General features: G+C 51.1%; 1 protein-coding gene across 3 annotated transcripts in view; it reads left to right on the forward strand.

Annotated features, from left to right (window-relative positions):
* Nucleotides 1-21,546, forward strand: part of NCAN (neurocan) — a 350,580-nt gene that overhangs the window by 119,561 nt on the left and 209,473 nt on the right. For 2 of the 3 annotated variants that reach the window (XM_075315342.1, XM_075315359.1), the window contains exon 3: nt 14,235-14,636. The exons of the other annotated variant lie outside the window; for it this stretch is intronic. In XM_075315342.1, coding sequence (XP_075171457.1) covers nt 14,235-14,636 — 402 coding nt within the window. The remainder of the gene's footprint in view (nt 1-14,234; nt 14,637-21,546) is intronic. 3 annotated transcript variants of the gene reach the window in all.

Raw genomic sequence — 21,546 nt, forward strand, 5'->3', positions numbered from 1 at the left:
GGGCCTGACACTGAGCCTGTGTCGGAAGAAGAGGAGGAGGTCGTCGCCCTGCCTGGCATGGAGGCCACTTATATTCCCCGAACCGGAGGCAACGGGTATCGGGCAGCCCTTCCACGCCGTGCTTGCTATGCACTGGAGGGGCTAGTGCCCGTGTCCTTCCACCCCGCACCAAGTGAGGAGGACGAAGACACTCCGTAGGGCAGCGGATGCCCGCTGCACCGTCCCCGTTGGGACCACCACTGAGTTTTGTTTGTTGTTGAAAAGTTGAAAGTTCTGCAGATGATGAAAATGATGATTACCGAAGTTTAACCTGATTTGCTTTGTGAGTGCAACCGGCTGGAGCCGGCACCGTTGTCCCCGTGGGGACCGTTTAAAGTTTTGCATGGGAACTATCCATGGACAAGCCCGTGAACTTGCAGGGCACCACAAACGTTAAGTGGCTTGTAAATATGTTGTTTACCGTTACCGTTTTCCGCCATGCCACCTCCGGAGAGGCAGGTTGGAGGGAGGGCCCTCAGCAGAGCAGGCTAGGGCCCAGCCACCAAAGGAACCGGTGGCTACCCTCTGGAGGGGAAGGACAGATCCCGCTCGGGTAACTTGTGCTGGACTGTGGGTCAAGGGGTGCTGCCTGGGTTTTAGGGGCAGCATCAGGGCCAGGTTGCTTGAGTGGGAGAGAGCGGAAACCGTAACCGTAAACCGTTTGTAACGTTAAAAGAAATGTGCCACCCGTCTTGGGAAAAGTTATTATTAACAATGTACATAATTTACCGTTTATGATGTTATACCTTTTTGCATTTACAGAAAACAAAAGGAAAATAAAACCGGTGTTGGACGGGCAGCCCGAGGACGGTCTGCGTTTTGCTAAGGGGGAATGTGTCGCCCTGGGCAAGCCAGGGGACACAGGTAACAACACACACACACCCCACATTCCCTGCAGGTACACCAGCTAACCCACAAATCCTTGTTGCCTTCCTCCAGAGGCTGATGATTCACACCAGGGGGTGGAGCCAGGCGGTTGGTGTCCGCCCACCAAGGAGTTCACAGCTCTGGAGGCAGGAAGTTCCAGGCGGATTAGCCCAGGCAGGGCTCGAGTGAAGTTGAGTTAAGGAGTAGGAGGTGAACAGAGTGTAGCTCAGGAGGGAGCTAGAGTGAAGTGAAACAGCAGTGAAGGTGACAGAAAGCCTGAAGTTGGTCTGTGGCTGTGTGCCCAGATGGAGTCAGCAAGGTCAGCAGACAGTGGTGAAGGTCTGCAGTGGGACTGTCTGGAGGTTGCTGGAAGGACCACGGAGGCTGTGTGTATCCGGGGGTCTGGAGCAGTATACGAAGGGCAGTCAGCACCAAGGCAGGGGCTTTTCGGATCCCGGCAAGGCTTGCAGTCGCTGTAAATTGCTAAATCCGTTAGTGAAGGGGACGCAGATCCCCCAACAAGCAAGTCCTGATTGACGGCAAAGGTCCAACCACAACGGGGAAACACCGCCACCGCCAAGGCACCAGTTTCCCAGGGCCGGCGCCTGCGGGCAAAGTGTGGAGCTCCTCCGGCACAGATTGTAGCCGGGGAGCGGGTAACCGGTGGGAATCCACCGCTACCAAACAGACATTTCAAAGGTGCAGGGAAGAGACCGTCACCGCTAACTGCAGGGAACCGCAGCACCGTGAACCGTCCGAGGGACCCGTCCAACCAGCCGTTTGTTTACCGAGAACTGTGTCGTGTTTACTGGCTGAGTGAGTACCTCAGTGCCGCAAGGCACAGCGCTGCCCCTGCGCCCCTGCACCCCACTGGGCCCCGGGATCACCAACCCCTACCCACGGAGGGGCAACACAACAACTGGCTTCTCCGCCTCACCATCCCCGGGATCCCCATATAGAGCAGCGGTGGTGTACACTCAATCACCACAACCGTGGGTGGCGTCACGGACAATAAACAATCTCCCCAACCAAAATCCCCTTTTCACTCACGGGCGAGGAGTGCCGCTCGAGAAGCCCCCGGGATCCGGCCCACCGCTCGAGCCACCACTGAGCAGCAGCCGCCGGACCCGAGCAGAAGGGGTGAGCGTAGTGTGCCGACACCCTCCTCCCCACCTGCGACATGTGCATTGCTGATTCTGCTTTCAGACAACCCCCAGAACCAACCATGGTACGCGTAATATATACAGCCTGCAGCAGAGACCACATCCAATCCATGCTGTTATTTAGATTGTGAGCCTGCAGTGCAAGAGGTTTATTTAAAAAAAAAATCACAATTATTATGCACACACTTTCATTTTTCATCTTTTCATGTTTCATTAGAGGTATGCTTTATGAGCTGATAGCATGCTGTGTTTAGATATTTTACTTAATACATCTATATGCACTAAGCACCTAAGCTTCTTACCACCTTGCTATAGCTTTTCTGTTGTAAAATACCTTTCTTTTCTCCCTTCCACCCACAATCAATGCTACAGAATGTTTTTATATGCAGAATAATTGTTGAAAGCAAACTCTGTTACAGTGTAACTCTGACGAGAGCATTGAACTTAAAGGGGTTGTCCACTACTTGGACAATCCCTTCTCAATCACTGTTTTCCCCTAGTAAAATAATAACACCTATACTCACTTCTGATGCCGGCGGGTTCTGGCCAGGAACATGCATATCGCATAATTACAGTCATGTGACCAGCGTTCTTGGCTCAGAAACCGGCAAATCCTCCCTGCGCAAAGTGTGTGCCCTAGAAGGATTTCTAAGCCTTCAGTCATATACAGTGACTGCAGACTTATCATTTTAGACCAAACAACCCCTTTAAAGAGGGTGTCCATCCAGTTTTGAAAACCCATTGTTATAAACCCTATAAGGAAATTCTAAATCCTTAGGACCCTTTTCTTTTGGTCAAAATGGAAATCCGTTACAAATAATGTCCGTCCTGGCCAGTTCCGCAGACAAGGCAGTGATGCGAATAAGCGAATGAGCGCTGCTTACTATTTCATTTTCCCTATGCTGATGCTGTAAAGAAATGGAAAACTTACTAATCATATATACCTGTGTAAACAACATAAAATCTACAAATGATGGTCTCCCAAAATGTCCAAAACTATTTCATATGCCTAAATGGATTTTTTTCACCAGGTTTTTGCTACCTCATCTGAAAGCAGCATGATGGGTGCTTCAGTTGAATAAAATGTTTCATCTGCCACAGGATTATTCATTTCACTCACTTAGCTTAATAAATTCCCCTGCACTTTTCAGACATCATCACTGGCATCTACTGGGGCTCACAAGCTTAATCCCCTATCTCTGAGGGGGGTAACCCATGTAAACACGGGGAGACCAAGCCCCTTGCAGATGTTGCACTTTGTGGTATTTGAACACAGGGCCCGAGAGCTGCAAAGCAACAGTGCTAACCACTGAGCCACCTTGCTGCCCTGAGCTACACTTTCGTTGACTTCTGAACTCTATATAATTCTGTCCAACCACTAATTAGCAGCTTTCTGTGTACACTGTATAGGTAGAAGGCTGCCAGTCAGTGGTGGGGGTGGGGATACACAGCACTCATGAATATGGAGGACTACATGGCAGCAGATGTACTAGTCCTATGGTGATAATCTCCTGCTGATAAAACAGTCATCTTATGAAGACTACAAGCTAGAGAAGCGATGAACCAAGGGCCCTCTGCTCTGCAGAGCAAGTCACGAGATCAGACGGATTAACCAGTAAACCAACTAGAAGATTTATTTATGAGAGCTAACAAATGTAAGCTGCAGAGCAGCAGGAGAGGGAACAAAGGGGAACAGGCGGGAAAAACAACCCAAGATGCAACAGTATATACTTTAGCTGAGGCGAGTGGCCCAGGGCGCCACAACTGGTGCAGCATACAATACAAGTTCAATAGCAATACAGTGATATGCCATATTCAGCATTAACCAACCCTGCTCTGTCCACTATGCTGGTTAAGGTAAGGTTATGGTAAGCTGGTTTCCTCTAAAGGGACAGTGTAGATACCACACTCTGACTATGGAGGCCTAATATGGTTCCCTAACCCCGCACCCAGGTACTCGCTCATGGCTCTCTCCGCAGGACCAGTCCGACCGCCGCACACAAGTACTCGCTTATGGCTCTCTCTGCAGGACCAGTCCGACCGCCGCACACAAGTACTCGCTCATGGCTCTCTCTGCAGGACCAGTCCGACCGCCGCACACAAGTACTCGCTCATGGCTCTCTCTGCAGGACCAGTCCGACCGCCGCACACAAGTACTCGCTCATGGCTCTCTCTGCAGGACCAGTCCGACCGCCGCACACAAGTACTCGCTCATGGCTCTCTCTGCAGGACCAGTCCGACCGCCGCACACAAGTACTCGCTCATGGCTCTCTCTGCAGGACCAGTCCGACCGCCGCACACAAGTACTCGCTCATGGCTCTCTCTGCAGGACCAGTCCGACCGCCGCACACAAGTACTCGCTCATGGCTCTCTCTGCAGGACCAGTCCGACCGCCGCACACAAGTACTCGCTCATGGCTCTCTCTGCAGGACCAGTCCGACCGCCGCACACAAGTACTCGCTCATGGCTCTCTCTGCAGGACCAGTCCGACCGCCGCACCCAAGTACTCGCTCATGGCTCTCTCTGCAGGACCAGTCCGCTCTGGGGCTTATAGGTACAGAGGCATACTCTTCCCTCGGGGGAGTGGGGGGAATAATGCAGGGCTTATCTTCTATGGTTCCCCAAACAGCTGAACCAGTTACTTCCTGCTTCTCTCTCTACTTTCTCAGGGCAGACCACACACACCAACAGCAGCAGGGGAGATCCAGGCCATTCCACGTGCTCTGCAGGGGAGCCAATCTCCTAAAGCCATAGTGCAACATAGTCTTCACAACATCCTTAGTTGGGGCTGCACTTCCCTTAGCAGCCCAGTAAGTGACATAATGCTGGAATCGGGGACTCTGTCTCTACATTATGCTGCTTTCAGGTCAGGTTGCAAACACCTAGGCTACATTCCTATGATTAGTATTTGGCGAGTTTTTGATTTTGCAGATTTTCGGCAGCATTTATGCACTTATTAGCTAAATTAAGTTACTTGTGTTTTTAAATCATTTTGGAGTGCATTTTGGCATGCTTTTTCATTGTTTCCATCAAACACCATTTTTGTCACTACTGTTTTACTATTTTTTCGGTATGTCATGTATTAAATAAAGCTGCTTTGCTTTTTTCTGGTATTTTGACTTAACCCAGACTTTACTGGTAAGTCATGTGCAGATTACATGTGGTTTTTAGTACGTTTACACAGTGGAATCACAGTGAAAACACATGTATTTTTACCTGCAGATTTTCCAAATTTAATTTAATTCCATAGGCAAAATCTACACATATCAGTGTACCTGCAAAGGAAAATTGCCATTGCAGATATCAAACCCACACACTAGTTTACGGTGAGCAAAAAAGAAGCACCTGTAGGCATGAGATTTCTATATAGTTCTATAAATCCCATCTATTTTGCTGGAACTGTAAGAAGCTGCAATTTTTGAGCAGTGAAAATACTCAGCATCAAAAACTCACCAAAAACTCTACTTAAAGGGAACCTGTCACCACTTTTTTGGCCTATAAGCTGCGGCCACCACCGGGCTCTTATACACAGCATTCTAACATGCTGTATATAAGAGCCCAGGCCGGGGGTAAAACATAAAAAACACTTTATAATACTTACCTAACGGTTGGGTTGTGCTGTGGACCTAATGGGCGTTTCCGTTGTCCGGTGCTGGCTCCGTCTCTTTTGGCCATCTTCATCCTCTTTCTGAAGCCTTTGTGCATGACGCAGCTACGTCATACACTCGCCGATCCCGCACAGGCGCACTACAATACTTTGATCTGTCCTGCTCAGGGCAGATCAAAGTGCGCCTGCTCAGGACCTGAATGCTGGCGAGTGTGGATGACGTCGGACCCGTCATGCACCGATTATGTCTGTAGACAACTAAAATCTTATGATGGCTAATGGTAAAGGGAACTTGTCACCACTTTTTTGGCCTATAAGCTGCGGCCACCACCACTGGGCTCTTATACACAGCATTCTAACACACTGTATATAAGAGCACAGGCCGTGGGTATAACATAAAAAACACTTTATAATACTTACCTAACGATCGTGCTGTGGGCCTAATGGGTGTCCCCGTTGTCCGGTGCCGCCTCTTTTGGCCATCTTTGCTCTCCTTCTCTAGCCACGGTGCATGACGGGTCCGATGTCATCCACACTCGCCAGCATTCAGGTCCTGAGCAGGCGCACTTTGATCTGCCCTGAGCAGGACAGATCAAAGTATTGTAGTGCACCTGCGCAGGATCGGCGAGTGCGTATGACGTAGCCGCGTCATGCACACAGGCTTCAGAAAGAGGACGAAGATGGACGAAAGAGGAGGCACCGGACAACGGAGACGCCCATTAGGCCCACAGCATGATCGTTAGGTAAGTATTATGAAGTGTTTTTTATGTTATACCCACGGCCTGTGCTCTTATATACAGTGTGTTAGAATGCTGTATATTAGAGCCCAGTGGTTGTGGCCGAAGCTTATAGGCCAAAAAAGTGGTGACAGGTTACCTTTACCATTAGCCATCATAAGATTTTAGTTGTCTACGGACATAAATGTTTACCTCTAGAGAAACATTATTTTTTTTTTCTACGATGTTAACTCATTCAGATGAAGAATGAAGAAGCAACCAAAAGTCTGTGGTAGGTCATGAAAAAAAGAAAAAAAAACTTCAAAAATAATATAGTATAAACACTGAATGTATTGTGAGCCAGGGAGATAGGTGAGAAAGCTGGCAGTAGAATAAAGGCAAGAGATTGAAACAAAAACATTGGAAAGATGTGTAATGTAAGCAATTATTTTCTACAGTTCTTCCTGTATGAATTAGCCTCAGGGGACCGCATGATACTTTGCTTGGGATCTTAAGTGTATTCATGGCCTGGAACAATAGCCAGGCCTAGAATAGTGAGACCACGAACAAAGCCAATGTTCAATACAGATATATGGCTGTCCCAAGCTTCTTTCCGCTCTCTAGACTTCAGGGCACAGCTGGCTCTGATTATTCTTATCTCCAGCAGGCGGGATAATAAATCCTCATAGGATGGATCCCTCCTCTGACAGTACTTAAATTGGTTCTAATCTCAGCTGTGATCAGGAGCAGGCTGCATTAGTTAGCACTGTGTGTTTTATCCTGGAGACCTGACATTGCTTGCTCCGTGTAGACCTCTTGGGCCTGTGTCTCGAAGAAAGAAAGCCATGGACCCCATAGGGGGGAGGGGCGACATGACCAGAGGGAAGGGAGGGAGTGAGGGGTTAATAAAGGTATAATGAGGGGCATTATGGGAAGGTATAGGGGATTGGTGGAGAAAAGGATCCCTGTAGGGGAGGGGGGGGGAGTATAAAAGCGATGAGGGAGGGTCTTACCTCCCCTTTTGGACTCCGGACGGCGACAGATTGAGAGACCCAGGACCAGGACCACAAGGACCAGCATGGCGGACCTCCAGGAGCTGAATCGGCTGATTAGAGCGGCGATGGCGGTGCACGGGGCCCAGGCAGTGCAATCCCACGTCAGGGCTGCCTGTGTGTCCCCGTCGGCACCTGCCCCTTGTTCCCCCCCTCGCCGTGGGCGGCGTTCCAGGCCCCCTGTGCGGTACTCTCCGGGTGCGGGGGGAGCAAGGAGGCCAAGTGAGAGCCCCCCCCGGGACCCTCCGCGGCGGGGCGGGCAGCGGCAGCTCCCTGCGTCCGCTCCGGCCGCCGGGAGGAATCTCCGACGCGGCCGCGACGGCCGAGAAGGGGGCGTGGCCAGCCCGGGGCCTTCTTCCTGTCTCAGGCCTCGGGCTGGAGTGCAGAGCCCAGCGGCGTCTCCCGGCCGGGAGCGAGCCCGGCGCTTGAATGAGGCCAGCGGTGGCCTGGATGGAGGCGGGCCCGGCCTGGGGCCTACTTCCGGTCCCAGGCCGCGGGCTCGAGTGACCAGGCCGGCGGCAGCCCGGGGACCGGGCCGAGCCCTGCATGAATCGGAGGCACGGAGAGGGGGCGTGTCCAGCCTGGGGCCTGCTCTGGACGCCGGGCCCCCGGCGGTGGGGCACGTCCCGGCGGCTGCTCCTGATCAGGAGCGTGCCCGGCTGATGGAGGCCAGCAATACCCCCCGGGGACGTTGGGGGGGCCGGGCGCAGGCAGCCAGCAGGGGGACCGGTGTGGGCAGGCGCCACCCGGATACCTGCACGGCTGCAGAGGAGAGGAGGGACGGTGGGACCCCCGCAGGGCGCGCCAGGTCCCTCGGGTCATCAGCTCTGCGCCCGGCGGACGCGGTCTCCCTCGGGGGGGGGAGGACCCAGCGGGAGGTCTCGGTCGGAGGCCCGGGAGGGCGGGAACCGGCGGTGGGGAGCCCCCTGAGCTCGGGGAGAGGCTCCTCCAGGAAGAGGACTCGGTCGGCGGCGGCCCAGGGGACAGGACGGTCTTGTGGGCTGTCGCCGCAAAGAAAGCAGCGGACGCCCACCGCCAGTGCCCACGCGGCTGCCCAGGAGGGTGGCTGTGGTGGAGGGGACGCATCGGCTGCGTCCTCTGGAGCTGGGACGGTGGAGGACGGCTACAGCGAAGAAGAAGAAGGAGCCCTCAGGTCGGGGGATGAATTCGAGGAGCCGCTGGCGGACGACATCGCAGTATCGAATTCCGTCTCCGCGTCACGGTCGGGTGAGCTAGCCGTGGATTCGGCATTGCTTGCGGCGCGGGGTGCGGGTGCTGGGGAGGTGGCTGCGGGCACGGCAGCGCCAGAGGGGTCAGTTTTACTTAGCCAGTTGCTGGGGCTTTTGCAGGGTTTAGCGCGCGCGCCGGCGGCGGCGACGGCCTGGACAGGGTCGGCGGTGGATGGCGCGGCGGCGGCTAGCGGCGAGAAGGTGCCGGTGGGGGCGGGTGTAGGTAGCGGAGTAGTGGAGACTGCAGGCGAAAAAGCGGGAGAAAAGGAAAAGGAAAAGGAAAAGGAAGATGAGGTGGTGCGGCTGGATGATAGGGCTAAGAGCGAGGTGTATGTGTGCTTTGAGGGACCGCTAGGGGCGCACCTCAAAAAAGAGGTGAGGGAAAAAATTTGGAAAGGGGAGTATGTGGAGATATTTTCCCTGCTGCCCCTGGAGAAATTTAACCTAGACAAGGTGAAGCCGAGCGATTCCAAGAAGGAAAAGGAGGAGGAAGAAAAACGCCGTTATAGGCTCATTCCTCGTTCCTTTTCCAATTGGTTGCAGGCGTTCGCAATTTTGGCTAGCGTGGTGGGGGAAAAGGAGCCGGAGCACTGCTCGGCTCTATTTGGCTATATGGATGCAGTCGGGGAGGCGTATCGCACGTACGGGGGTTTGGCATGGCTGCGGTATGATGAGCAGTTTAGGCAGCGGAAGGCGTTGCGGCCCGGCATGCGATGGGACCATAAGGACATTTCCTTATGGATGCGCTTAATGGCGGCCCCGAGCCAGCCCTTTCGTGGCGGTGCCGGGGGACCGGGCGCCGGGCCCTCGGGGATTCAGAAAAAGGGATTGTGCTGGCAATTTAACGAAGGCCAGTGCAAATTTGGCGCAGCGTGTAGGTTCAAGCATGAGTGCTCCGGCTGCGGGGGGGGACATAGCTTGTCCAAATGCTTTAAAAAAGGGAGAGGCAAGGCTGGGGACGGGTCTGGAAAAAGGGAGGACGCCGGTGAAAATAGAGGCGATGGCGCCGTTTTTAAGTAGGTACCCGGACGGGGCAGCGGCGTCGCTTTTGCGGTTTGGTTTTTTGTACGGTTTTCGGATTCCGTCGGCGGTTGAGGCGTTGCCTCCGGTTTGTCGCAACTTACGGTCGGCGAGGGACCACCCTATGGTTGTGGATGAGAAGTTGGGTAAAGAGGTTGAGCTGGGCAGGATGGGGGGGCCATTTGAGAGCCCTCCGTGCAGTAATTTGGTGGTGTCCCCGCTGGGGGTGGTGCCAAAGAAGGAGCCGAATAAATTTCGGCTCATTCATCATCTTTCATTTCCGGAGGGGTCGTCTGTGAATGACGGCATTGCGCCGGAATTGTCGGCAGTGTACTACGTCTCGTTTGACAAAGCGTTGGACTTGGTACGGGCGGCAGGACGCGGTGCATTGATGGCAAAGGCGGATGTAGAATCGGCGTTTCGTTTGTTGCCGGTGCATCCGGAGAGTCAGCACCTTTTGGGTTGCTGGTGGAACGGGAAGTTTTATGTTGATCGTTGTTTGCCCATGGGCTGTTCGATTTCTTGTTCATATTTTGAGGCGTTTAGCTCCTTTGTTGAGTGGGTGGTGCGGGACGTGTCCGGCTTGTCGTCCATTATTCATTATTTGGATGATTTTCTGTGTGTTGGTCCGGCGGGTTCCATGGTTTGCGCTGGTTTGTTGTTCGCCTTGCAGAGAGTGGCGGATCGGTTCGGGATCCCTTTGGCGCAGGAAAAAACGGAGGGGCCGGCGCCGGTTATGCGGTTCCTGGGGATTGAGATCGACTCGCTGGCCATGGAATGTAGGTTGCCAGAGGACAAGATTGTGGATTTGCGGAGTGCGGTTGCAGCAATGCTGGCAGCAAAAAAAGTGCGGCTTAAGGTGGTGCAGTCTTTGCTTGGAAAGCTGAATTTTGCATGCAGGATTATGCCGATGGGGCGTGTTTTCGCCAGGAGGTTGGCGGCAGCTACGGCAGGCGTACGGTCATCGGCGCATTTTGTGCGGGTCACGCGGGAGATCAAGGCAGACTTGTTGGTTTGGGACGTCTTCTTGCGACATTTTAACGGCCGCACTTTGTGGTTGAAGAAGGTGGTGCCCAATGATGCTCTGGAACTATATACGGATGCGGCCGGGTCGGCGGGTTTCGGCGCCATTTTTCAGGGTCATTGGTGTGTGGGAAGGTGGCCCGAGGATTGGCGACAGGGTGGCCTTGTCAAAAATCTGGCCCTGCTCGAGTTGTTTCCAATCGTGGTGGCGGTGGAGTTGTGGGGGTCGCAATTTTCGGGACGAAAGGTGTGCTTCCATTGCGATAATCAGGCAGTTGTACATGCAATCAACAGCTTGTCAGCGAAATCTGGACCTGTAGTAGCATATTTGCGGCATTTGGTGCTCAAGTGTTTGCTGTGGAATATTCATGTGGTTGCAAAACATGTGCCGGGGGTGGATAACGGGGTGGCTGACGCTTTATCTCGTTTTCAGTTCCACAGGTTTCGGGAGTTACTGCCGGGGGCGGACGAGGTCGGAGCGGTGTGCCCAGAGGAATTGTGGAGCCTGGTGAGGCAGTGATTGCGGGTTTGATTAGGAATTCGGTGACCGAGGTGACTTGGTGCCGTTATGCTAAGGTGTGGGTTGAGTGGCAGGCAGTGCTGGGCGAGATGTTTGGTAACGGGCGAGCGGATTATTTACTGGCGCTCTTGGCATTGGTGAGTGAGGATTTTAGGGCTGGGAGGTCAGCGTCGGCGGTGGCGATTAGGGTGGCGGCCGTGGCCTTCTGGTTAAAGGTTAGGGGTGTGCAGGACGTTTCAAGGGACTTTCGGGTACGGCAAGCATTGAAAGGTTTTCGGAAAGGGGTGAAGGTGCGGGACACTAGGCGGCCCATTTCATTGGACTTGTTACGGCGTTTGGTGGATGGTTTGCAGGGGATTTGTGTCTCAGTGTATGAGACGGTGTTGTTTAAAACTGCTTTCGTGTTGGCTTTTTTCGGGGCTTTTCGGATAGGAGAATTGGTGAGCCCGTCAAGGGTGATTGGGGGTGGTGTGCTATTCGAGGATGTGTCGGTAGAGGGACGGAGAGTGGAGTGTCGGCTTCGGCGGTCCAAGACGGACCAGATGGGTCGGGGCAGGTTGGTAGTGTTGTATGCGGTGCAAGGGGATGGCTTGTGCCCGGTGCAGGTGGTGAGTCGGTTTTGTGGTCTGCGGGGCGGGCTTCCGGGCCCGCTGCTGCGTCACGAGGACGGGGCTTGGTTGTCTCGTTATCAGTTTGTGGCAGTGCTGAGGAGTTGTTTGCGCTGGGCGGGTGAGCGCCCAGAGGATTATGGGTCCCATTCGTTCAGGATTGGGGCGGCTACCGAGGCTTCTCGTTGGGGTCTTGGAGATGACATGGTGAGACGGATTGGTCGGTGGGAGTCCTCTCGTTTTCGTGGTTATGTGCGCCCGCAGTTATTATCTCGTTGAGGGTTCTGATGTGGAGTTGTTTGTTTTGCCGTTAGGTTTTGTTGTTCTTTGTTGCAATCGGGAGTGCTGGTGTTGTTGTTAAAATTGTTTCCTTTATTGTAGGAGTGTGTCTGGTCTGGATCCTGGGGCACTCGTTCGTTTTTTGGGGGGCCCGTCGGGCCGACGCTCGCCCGAATGGTCGGCAGTTGGGTCTGGACAGGTCGCTGGCGTCGGTCAAGTGGATTGGAGTGCGGGGCATGGAATGGAGCAGGGTCGTGCCGGAATTCGAGTACTATTGTAGGATGGACAGACCCCAGAACGTGTTGGTTTTGCACGTGGGGGGTAATGACCTGGGTTCGCGGGCATCCCGCGATCTGATTCGGGACATTAAGATCGACCTACTGCGGTTATGGGCAAGGTATCCGGGCCTGGTAGTGGTGTGGTCGGATATTGTGGCCAGATTATGGTGGAGGGGGGCCCGGTCGGTTGAGAAGATTAATCGCGCCCGGGCACAAGTGAACAGGGTGGTTGCGCGTTTCGTGCGGAGAAACGGCGGCGTGGTGGTGAGGCATGTGGACCTGGAATCGGCGAAGTGGCAGTTTCGGAGAGGTGATGGGGTTCATCTTAATGACATTGGTTCTGATTTATGGGCCCTGGGTTTGCGGGATGGCGTGGAGCAAGCCTTGGGCGTGTGGCGGGTCCAGGCCACGTAAGGTGTCACGTGTCCTGTCCTGTGGCGGGGGTAGGTCTGGTCCAGAAGCGGTTGGAAGGGATTTGTAGCTGGACCGAGAGGCACTGTCTTGGTATGGTGTCTCTGGGTTCCGGGAAATTGCAGGCACGGGGTTCTGCAAAGTTTGGGGGGTATTAATCCGTGGGGTGATTAATACCTCATCTCTGGGTCGGAGTGTTGCGGCCAGGGATTTGGTGTAGGAAAGGGTTTCTGGACCGGGCCTACATAGGGTTTCATGTACCGTTTATTATTATGTGTTACCTATTATTGTGTGTTTGGGGGTCGCCCGTTGGACGGCGCCCCCTTTGTGGTAGTATGTTAATAATAGGTAATAAAGGCTGCTGTGGCCAATTTGTTTAACCAAGTCGCATGCAGTCGGTGTATTATTTTTAGGTTAAGTTTTAAGGGGTATAGTAACCATCACGACCGGAAAATCCTTCCTCAGTAGTCATGACATCTATAGAAACAGGCATTTCTCAATACAGTGCCCTTAGCCTCTAGGGCAAATAAATCATGGAAAAAGATACTGGCAGCTCTACTGAATGTCCATTTTCAGAAATAATGCCTATTCACAAAGCATGACAACACTTTTAGGTCATCTATTGATGTTACCCTGAGGGCAATGCAAACCTCCAGAACGAGCTGTGGACTATCCACTTTGTCATGTCATTGTATGGCTAAGAAATCAGCATAGTTCTCTTTGATCAAAGCATTTTTAGCTTTGATGTGGATGCATTAAAAAGAAAAATGGAAGCAAAATGTTGTCTGCTACAGGACTCATGTACTATGAGCATTAGGAACATGGTAGAGAGTAGTCCTCGGCTCAAAATCAAATCATTGTAGCCAGACAGGCATCAGTTCTAAAAACCTGGTTAGGAAGTAGATGAAATTAAAGGGAACCTGTCACCTCTTTTTCGGCCTATAAGCTGCAGCCACCACCAGTGGGCTCCTTTATACAGCATTCTAACATGCTATATATATGAGTCCAGGCAGCTGTGTAGAACATAAAAAACACTTTATAATACTCACCTAGAAGGTCGCTCCGGTGCACAACAGTTGGATGGGTGGCGCTGTTCTCCGGGACCGGCACCTCCCCTTTTGGCTATCTTGGTCTTCATTATTCTGAAGCCGCGGTGCATGACGCGTCTACGTCATACACACTCGCCGGTCCTGCGCAGGCGCACTACAATACTTCTCAGGGCAGATCATAGTGCGCCTGCGCAGGACCTCAATGCTGGCGCGTGTGTATGACGTAGACGCGTCATGCACTGCAGCTTCAGAATAAGGAGATATCAACCCTGCAGAGATAGCGTTTGGCCACCTTTTGACATCAGTCAATCAACAGAACATCTTTTACTTAACGAGTATATTTTAACCTCCTCTCTTTTTCATTTATGTCCAGGTACTGGGGACAGTGTAAAGCCTCTGCATATCCATAGACATCAACATGGCCTTATACAGTGTGGTTTGGCGCAGTCTGTGACCCTCCCTTGTCTTTTCTCTCTACATCCTAACAAATCCATGCAAGCAAACAATGTCGTCTCAGACTCACCACGCATTAAATGGAGTAAAATTCAGCCTGGGCCTGGCAAGAAGGAGATAGCTATACTGGTGGCGCGAGAGAATGTGGTAAAAATATCTCGAGGTTATGAAGGGAGAGTGTCTTTACCTGGATATGCTCACAATAGAGACAATGCCACCTTGGTTCTGTCCAATGCTCGTGCCAGTGACTCCGGGGTATACCGTTGTGAAGTTGTCCTGGGAATTGAAGATGAACAGGACACTGTGCCCCTTGAAGTTACTGGTAGGTGATTTTTTTTATATATATATATTTTATGGCTTGTGCTGTGCTTACATTAGAACTACAATGGAGCAATACATGTAAGGACAAGTTAGGCCGGGGCCACACGGGGACTACTGCGATCCCCTTGCATGAGACTCGGCTCGTGCTGGCAGTACAGCAGAGCCGAGTCTCATGCTTGTGTCCTTGCAACTGAGGTCCGTTCATGCGAGCAGACCTCAGCTGCGGGGGGCGGGCCGGCACTCAGGAGGGGAGGGAGGGATTTCTCTCCCTCTCGCCTGTGTAGCCGGCTATAGACATTCTCGCATTGCACTGGCAGTACACCGGTGTACCGCGAGTGCAGTGCGATTTTTCTCTCGCCCCATTCACTTGAATGGGTGCGAGAGAAAGAGTCTCGGATTACAATCGCAGCATGCTGCGATTGTTTTCTCGGTCCGATTAGGGCTGAGAAAATAATCGCTCATGTGTGCTGTCACACAGGCTAGAATTGGTCCGAGGGGAATGCGATGTTTTATCGCACTCCACTCGCACCGATTTTCTCGCCGTGTGGCTTAGGCCTTATAGACATATATACATCTATATTGTAAATACCAGGTCATCATTTACGCTATGTGCGCACGCTGCGGATTTACCGCGGATTTGCCGTAGATTTGCTGCAGAAAATGTGTCTAACATTTCTGCAGTCAATCCCCAGCAAAACCTATGGGTATAAAAGAATTCTGTGTGCACACTGCGTTTTTTTATACCTGCGTATTTACCCGCGGATTTTCCTCTGCGGAATTAATGTGCATATCACTTCTTTTCTGCAGGTACCTGCGGTTTTTTCCATAGATAATGGTAAAAATCCGCAGGGATCAACCTGCGGAAAAACCACGGCAAATCCGCGGCAAATCCACACCAAACTGCAGAAAAACCGCATGCGGATTTTGTTGCGGTTTTGGTGCGTTTTTTTACCGCAGGTGCAGGATTCTTTCAGAGGGTCCGGATTTTCGTTGAGAAAAAGTCACTTTCTAATGCGCACATGGCCTCAAGGGATTTTCTGATTGTGGAAAAAGAAAGGCCCTGTCCCCCGGCTGCAGTTAGTTTAATAAAAAACCCTTCTTTATTCACCCTCCCCATGTCCATCACTGAGTCCCCACCACTGCTCCTGGGGTCTGTTATTGTCTGCAGCGCTGGTGTCCAGTGAACAGTCCTGCAGCCTCTAAGTGAGCCCAGCGGCTCTGAACGACTCATGCCATACACTCAGGCACGGAATCAGTTATTGGCTGCAACCTCTAAGTGAGCTCAGTGGCTCTGAGCGACTCATGCCATAATCTCGGGCACGACATCAATTATTGGCTGCAGTTTCTAAATGAGCCCAGCGGCTCTGAGCGACTCCTGCCGTAAACTCAGGCACAAGATCAGTTATTGGCTGCAGCCTCTAATCGAGATCAGCGGCTCTGAGCGACTCATGCCGTAAACTCAGGCACGAGATCAGTTATTGGCTGCAGCCTCTAATCGAGATCAGCGGCTCTGAGCGACTCCTGCCGTAAACTCAGGCACAAGATCAGTTATTGGCTGCAGCCTCTAATCGAGATCAGCGGCTCTGAGCGACTCATGCCGTAAACTCAGGCACGAGATCAGTTATTGGCTGCAGCCTCTAAGTGAGCTCAGCGGCTGAGTGGCTTGTGCTTGTAAAGTCGGGTAGAGTTGCGGAGATCGGTTATTGGCTGCACCGCTGTCAACATGATGGCAACGCTGCAGACAATGACAGTCACCAGGAGCATCAGTGGAAACTCAGTGCTGAACCCAGGGATAGTGAGTATAGCCACTTTGTTTCTTTTAACACAAACTGCAGCCAAGGATTAGTGGAAAAACACAAAAAAACTTTTTCTTTACTAGCATTTCCAGCTATTTAAATTCTTAGTTGTAGGCATGACTTATGGTAATGTTTAATGCTACAATTTCTCTTAAAATCCAGGCCTTTTTATTTCTTACAATCTGATCCTGCTTCGATGTTTGGGTCTTTGTTTCCGATCCAGGCATAATTTTTTCTAGCTATTGACTGTGGAAAGCACTTTGTTACTCATGCTTTTTTCTTTCACGTATGTATTCCTAATACCCCAGTCATTTTGTATTCTGAATAACGCTGGCATAATAATTGTCCTATGGCCTTGCTACCTGTGCCAAATTTATTCTTTCACCCACTCAATTTCATTTGCATTAGCAGCTCCTCTTTCTCCTCGTTGCTCACTTTTCTTTTTGATTTCGCTCTGATTCCCGTCATTCATTCTTGCAATTACTTTACACTCACATACCCTTGATGTGATCCATTGTTGCCATCAATCTGTTTCACATTCACCTCTATTCATTGCACCATTTTGCTATCTCGTTCTTTCTTCATGTGAGTTCTGGTGTCTCTGAGCTGCCATTTTCCTATTGCCATCTAATACAGCTTTCCTATTTCCTTGCAAACAGCCACTTGGCCTGCCCCCACTTTCCTTGATATGATCAAACAGAGAAAACCCTATTTAGAGGCTGTTATCCTGAAAACAGCCATAACTGCACATTTCTGATTCCTGGCACCTCCACTCCATCTTTTTTCCGTGCAGCATCCTCTCTCCCATCTGTTCTCACCTTCTCGCAGCTTTTTGGCCCCTTCGCGGCGTTGGCCCTGTTCTTTGTGTTGTCACGCTCCCCCTCTCAATGTCTGCCTGTTTCACAGCTTGCTTGCTCTGGTAATTAATAGCAATTATGTAAATCTACAGGACGGCTCTGGACTGCTATGTGCCGTGTTTGTACTAGGCCTCATACAGATTTATTTACACATGTACATTACAGCATTATTGTTTTATTATTCAGAACATTATATGGTGCTTGCTTCTTTAAATGTGCATTAATAGGGCATTTGGCTCCATTATTGTCACCTTCACAGAATAAATGGATAAGCATTAGGTTATGATATAGCTGAAGCTTTAGTGGGAAGCGACAATTCATGCTGTTTGATGGCGCTAGCAGCTGTAGATCTAGCGCATTAAACTTACATTCGAGTGGTTTTGCAGGCGACAGAATTATTGCCTTGATGATACCTCTAAATTGTACTTTAAATGTTGGTACAGGATAGCTGTCTGGCTTGTGTACTTTTATGCTTTGTGATATTAATGTAATTTTTTTTACAAAAGTAACAAACTTAGGCTTCATGATTTAAAAAAACAACTCAGGGAATATTCAGAGCCAGTAGGATCTCAAATATCATATTCAAAATATTTTCCATGTTTTAAACAAGTGGTTCACCCCCTTTTCATTACCCTCCATATCGATATTTTGTTGAGAAACAAGATTTCTCTCAAATACCTTGTGTTGCCAATAGTGCTTGTGAGCGACGCTATTGTCGCGGGCGGGGAGGAGGGTGTCAGCACACTACGCTCACCCCTTCTGCTCGGGTCCGGCGGCTGCTGCTCAGTGGTGGCTCGAGCGGTGGGCCGGATCCCGGGGGTTTCTCGAGCGGCACTCCTCGCCCGTGAGTGAAAGGGGGTTGTTGGGTGAGGGGATGATTATTGTCTGTGACGCCACACACGGTTGTGGTAATTTCACCACCGCTGCTCTATACGGGGCTCCCGGGAATGGTGATGCGGAGCAGCCAGATGTTGTGTTGCCCCTCCGTGGGTAGGGGTTGGTGATCCCGGGGCCCGGTGATGGTGAGGGAGGTGCAGGGCCTGGTGGGCGCAGGGACGCGGGGGCAGCGCTGTGCCTTGCGGCACTGTGGTACTCACTCAGCCTGAGACGTTGACACAGTTTTTACGGTAAACCAAACGGCTGGATAGATGGTCCCACGGACGGCTGCACTTGCTCTCCCAGTAGGTGACGGTGATGTCCCTTTTCCTAGCACCTTTGTGTACTTGTTGGTTGCGATGGGTCCCCACCGGTAACCCGCTCCCTGGCTTCAAGCTGGACCGGGGGAGCTCTACTCTTTGCCCGCAGGCGCTGGCCCTAAGAAACGGGTGCCTTGGCGGTGGCGGTGTCTCTTCTACACTGGCTAGGCTGTTGCCTTCAATCGGGACTTGGTTGTTGGGGGATCTACGTCCCCTTCACTGATGGATTCGGCAAATTATGGCGACTCCAAGCCTTGCCGGGGTCCGAGGGGCCCCTGCCCTGGTGCTGACTGTCCTTCGGAACACTGCTCCAGACCGCCGGGCACACAGCCTACGGGGTCCTTCCAGGAACTTCCAAACGGTCCCCCTCCAGACAGTCATCACCGTTGCTGACCTTGCTGACCTGTCCTGCACACAGCTGGACTACTTCAGGCTTTTACACGCTCTTTCTGTTCTGTCACCACTCTTGCTTTCCTCCTTTACTACTTTTCTTCCTTCACTTTCACTTAGCTGTTTACTTTAGCCCTGTCTGGGCTACTCCTCCACTCCTTCCACTTCCTCCTCCCTGACTAGACTGCCTGGTTTCTCCCGCCTCCAGAGCTGTGTCCTCCTCGGTGGGCGGAGCCAACCGCCTGGCCCACCCCCTGGTGTGAATCATCAGCCTCTGGAGGAAGGCAACAAGGATTTTTGGTTAGCTTTGGTGTTCCTAACTGGGATGTAGGGTGTGGTGGTGTGTGACCTGTGTCCCCTGGCTTGCCCAGGGCGACACACTATTAAGGACCGCTCATCTCCTTCACGTGACCCCTGGGCTTCGTGACCACTGATGTCCGGTGAGGAGCAATGCTGGGCTGTGATGAGAGATAAAATGCCACCTACAACCCAGTCACTCAGGAAGACTGTGGCCCACCTCAGTTGATGTAACATCACCGGATATCAGAGGTCATGGAGCCCCGGGGTCACGCCAACAGGATGAGCAGACTGCAATAGGGTCCCTCACAGGCAGTATTGGAAACACAAGGTATTTGAGAGTAACCTTGTTTCTCAATATAACATCGATGTGGCCAGTAATGAAAAGGGGTGGACCACCTCTTTAAGCTTTAGAGAAAAAAAAGGGGTCCAATATAAAAAGCAAAAGGGACCTAATTTATGAAAAGTATCTAACACAAAACCAGGCCTTGTTGCTCATGACAACCAATCACACTCGGACTGGCCCACAGGTGAACAGGAGAATCCTCCGGTGGGCCCCCTTGCACTTGTATATCATTTACCCCCCAAACATGATCAGTAATTGGCACAATACACTTGTTTCATTATGTACAGATGAAAGAAAGATCGCATCGTTCATTTTACAAACTACCCAGTATATTATTATATAGAAGCATAGGTAAATTTGTGAATGTAATATTTGCATGTAGTTGATCAGTGGGCCCCAGAGTCAATAGTACTGATGGGCCCTGCCTCCCCCATCTGACTGCAATCAATCATGGCAAAGTTTTGTCTAAAATAGTTTAAAGGGCGCTTTACACTATGTCGCTCGTGAAAGCACCCGCCCCCGTCGTTTGTGCGTCACAGGCAAATTGCTGCTCGTGGCGTACAAAGTCGCTAGTACCCGTCACACATACTTACCTTCCTAGCGACGTCACTGTGGGCGGCGAACAGCCTCTTTTCTAAGGGGGTGGTTCGTGCGGTGTCACAGCGACGTCACACGGCAGACGTCCAATAGAAAGAAGAGTAGGGGCGGAGAGCAGCCGCATGAAAGTCACGTCCACCTCGTTGCCGGAGGACGCAGGTACGGTGTTGTTCGTCATTCCTGGGGTGTCACACGTAGCGATGTGTGCTGCCTCAGGAACGACGAACAACCTGCGTCCAAAAGCAGCAACGACATTTTGAAATGGACGACGTGTCAAGAATCAACGATTTGTTGAGTATTTTGCATCGTTAGCGGTCGCTAGTATGTGTCACACTCAACAACGTCGCTAACGAGGCTGGATGTGCGTCACGAATTCCGTGACCCCAATGACATCTCGTTAGCAATGTTGTTGCGTGTAATGGGGCCTTTAGAGGTAAGAGTTGAGTCCAGATTGCTTCCTGAAGGAGGCCAGTTTCGGTGTAGGCTGTTTATACAAATTGTGTTGTCATTTTATGAGACCTGTAACTTTTTGTATTTTTCCATTGATAAAACTGTGTGAGAGATTACATTTTGTATGTGCTGAGCTGTAGTTTGTATAGGTACTATTTTAGGGTGCATATGTCAATTTGTATTTCATTTTTGGGGATGGTGCTGTTGAGCAAAAAATGTCAATTCTGTTTACTGTTTAGTTTACTTCATGGGTTAAATACAATCCTCAACATTGAAAGTTTAACACAAAGAAGGAATAGTAGTGGAATTATGCAAATCATGGGATTGATAGACATAATAATGCTATCCAAATGAAGAAAGAATGGAAACCAAATTTTCAAACATCTTGATTTATTCAGTTTCGCGTTTCAGCTCCATGTGCAAAAATAGAAGCACTTACATGCCTTGGCATTCTATCAGTTATGCTTGTCTGAGGATTATGTTCTGAGGTGGCATAATATATGGTAACAGGAGGCATTTAGTCCTCATTCCAGGTACACTAGCAGCTCGGCATTACATTGATTTGGAGCTAGCATCAGTGGTAAAGCCATTTCTTCAATGTGTCCCTAGAGCAATTTTTCAATGTGACAATGCATGGCCAATGTTTCTTGTGCAACTTTGAGCAACCTGCGTGACCTAATGTGCTACCAGGGACTGCAGCATCTCTGGACTTGTCTCCTATCAAGCACATCTGGGATGTCGTTAGTCTGCAATTGCAAAGGGAGCTGCCAGCAGTGCATTTTGATGATTTGTATTCCCAAGTGCATTCAGCATGGCAGAACATTTCTACAACAACCATTTTTGTTAATCACATATATTTATGTTACTCTTTTATTAGCGAGTAAAATAAATAAATGCAATTATCACTAACCTCAATGATAGCATACCAAGGCATGTTAGTGGGTGTATTTGTTACGTCTGGGTGGTGGAAGCACTGGACCGT

Source organism: Anomaloglossus baeobatrachus, chromosome 1, assembly GCF_048569485.1.
Source record: "Anomaloglossus baeobatrachus isolate aAnoBae1 chromosome 1, aAnoBae1.hap1, whole genome shotgun sequence".
NCBI lineage: Eukaryota > Metazoa > Chordata > Amphibia > Anura > Aromobatidae > Anomaloglossus > Anomaloglossus baeobatrachus.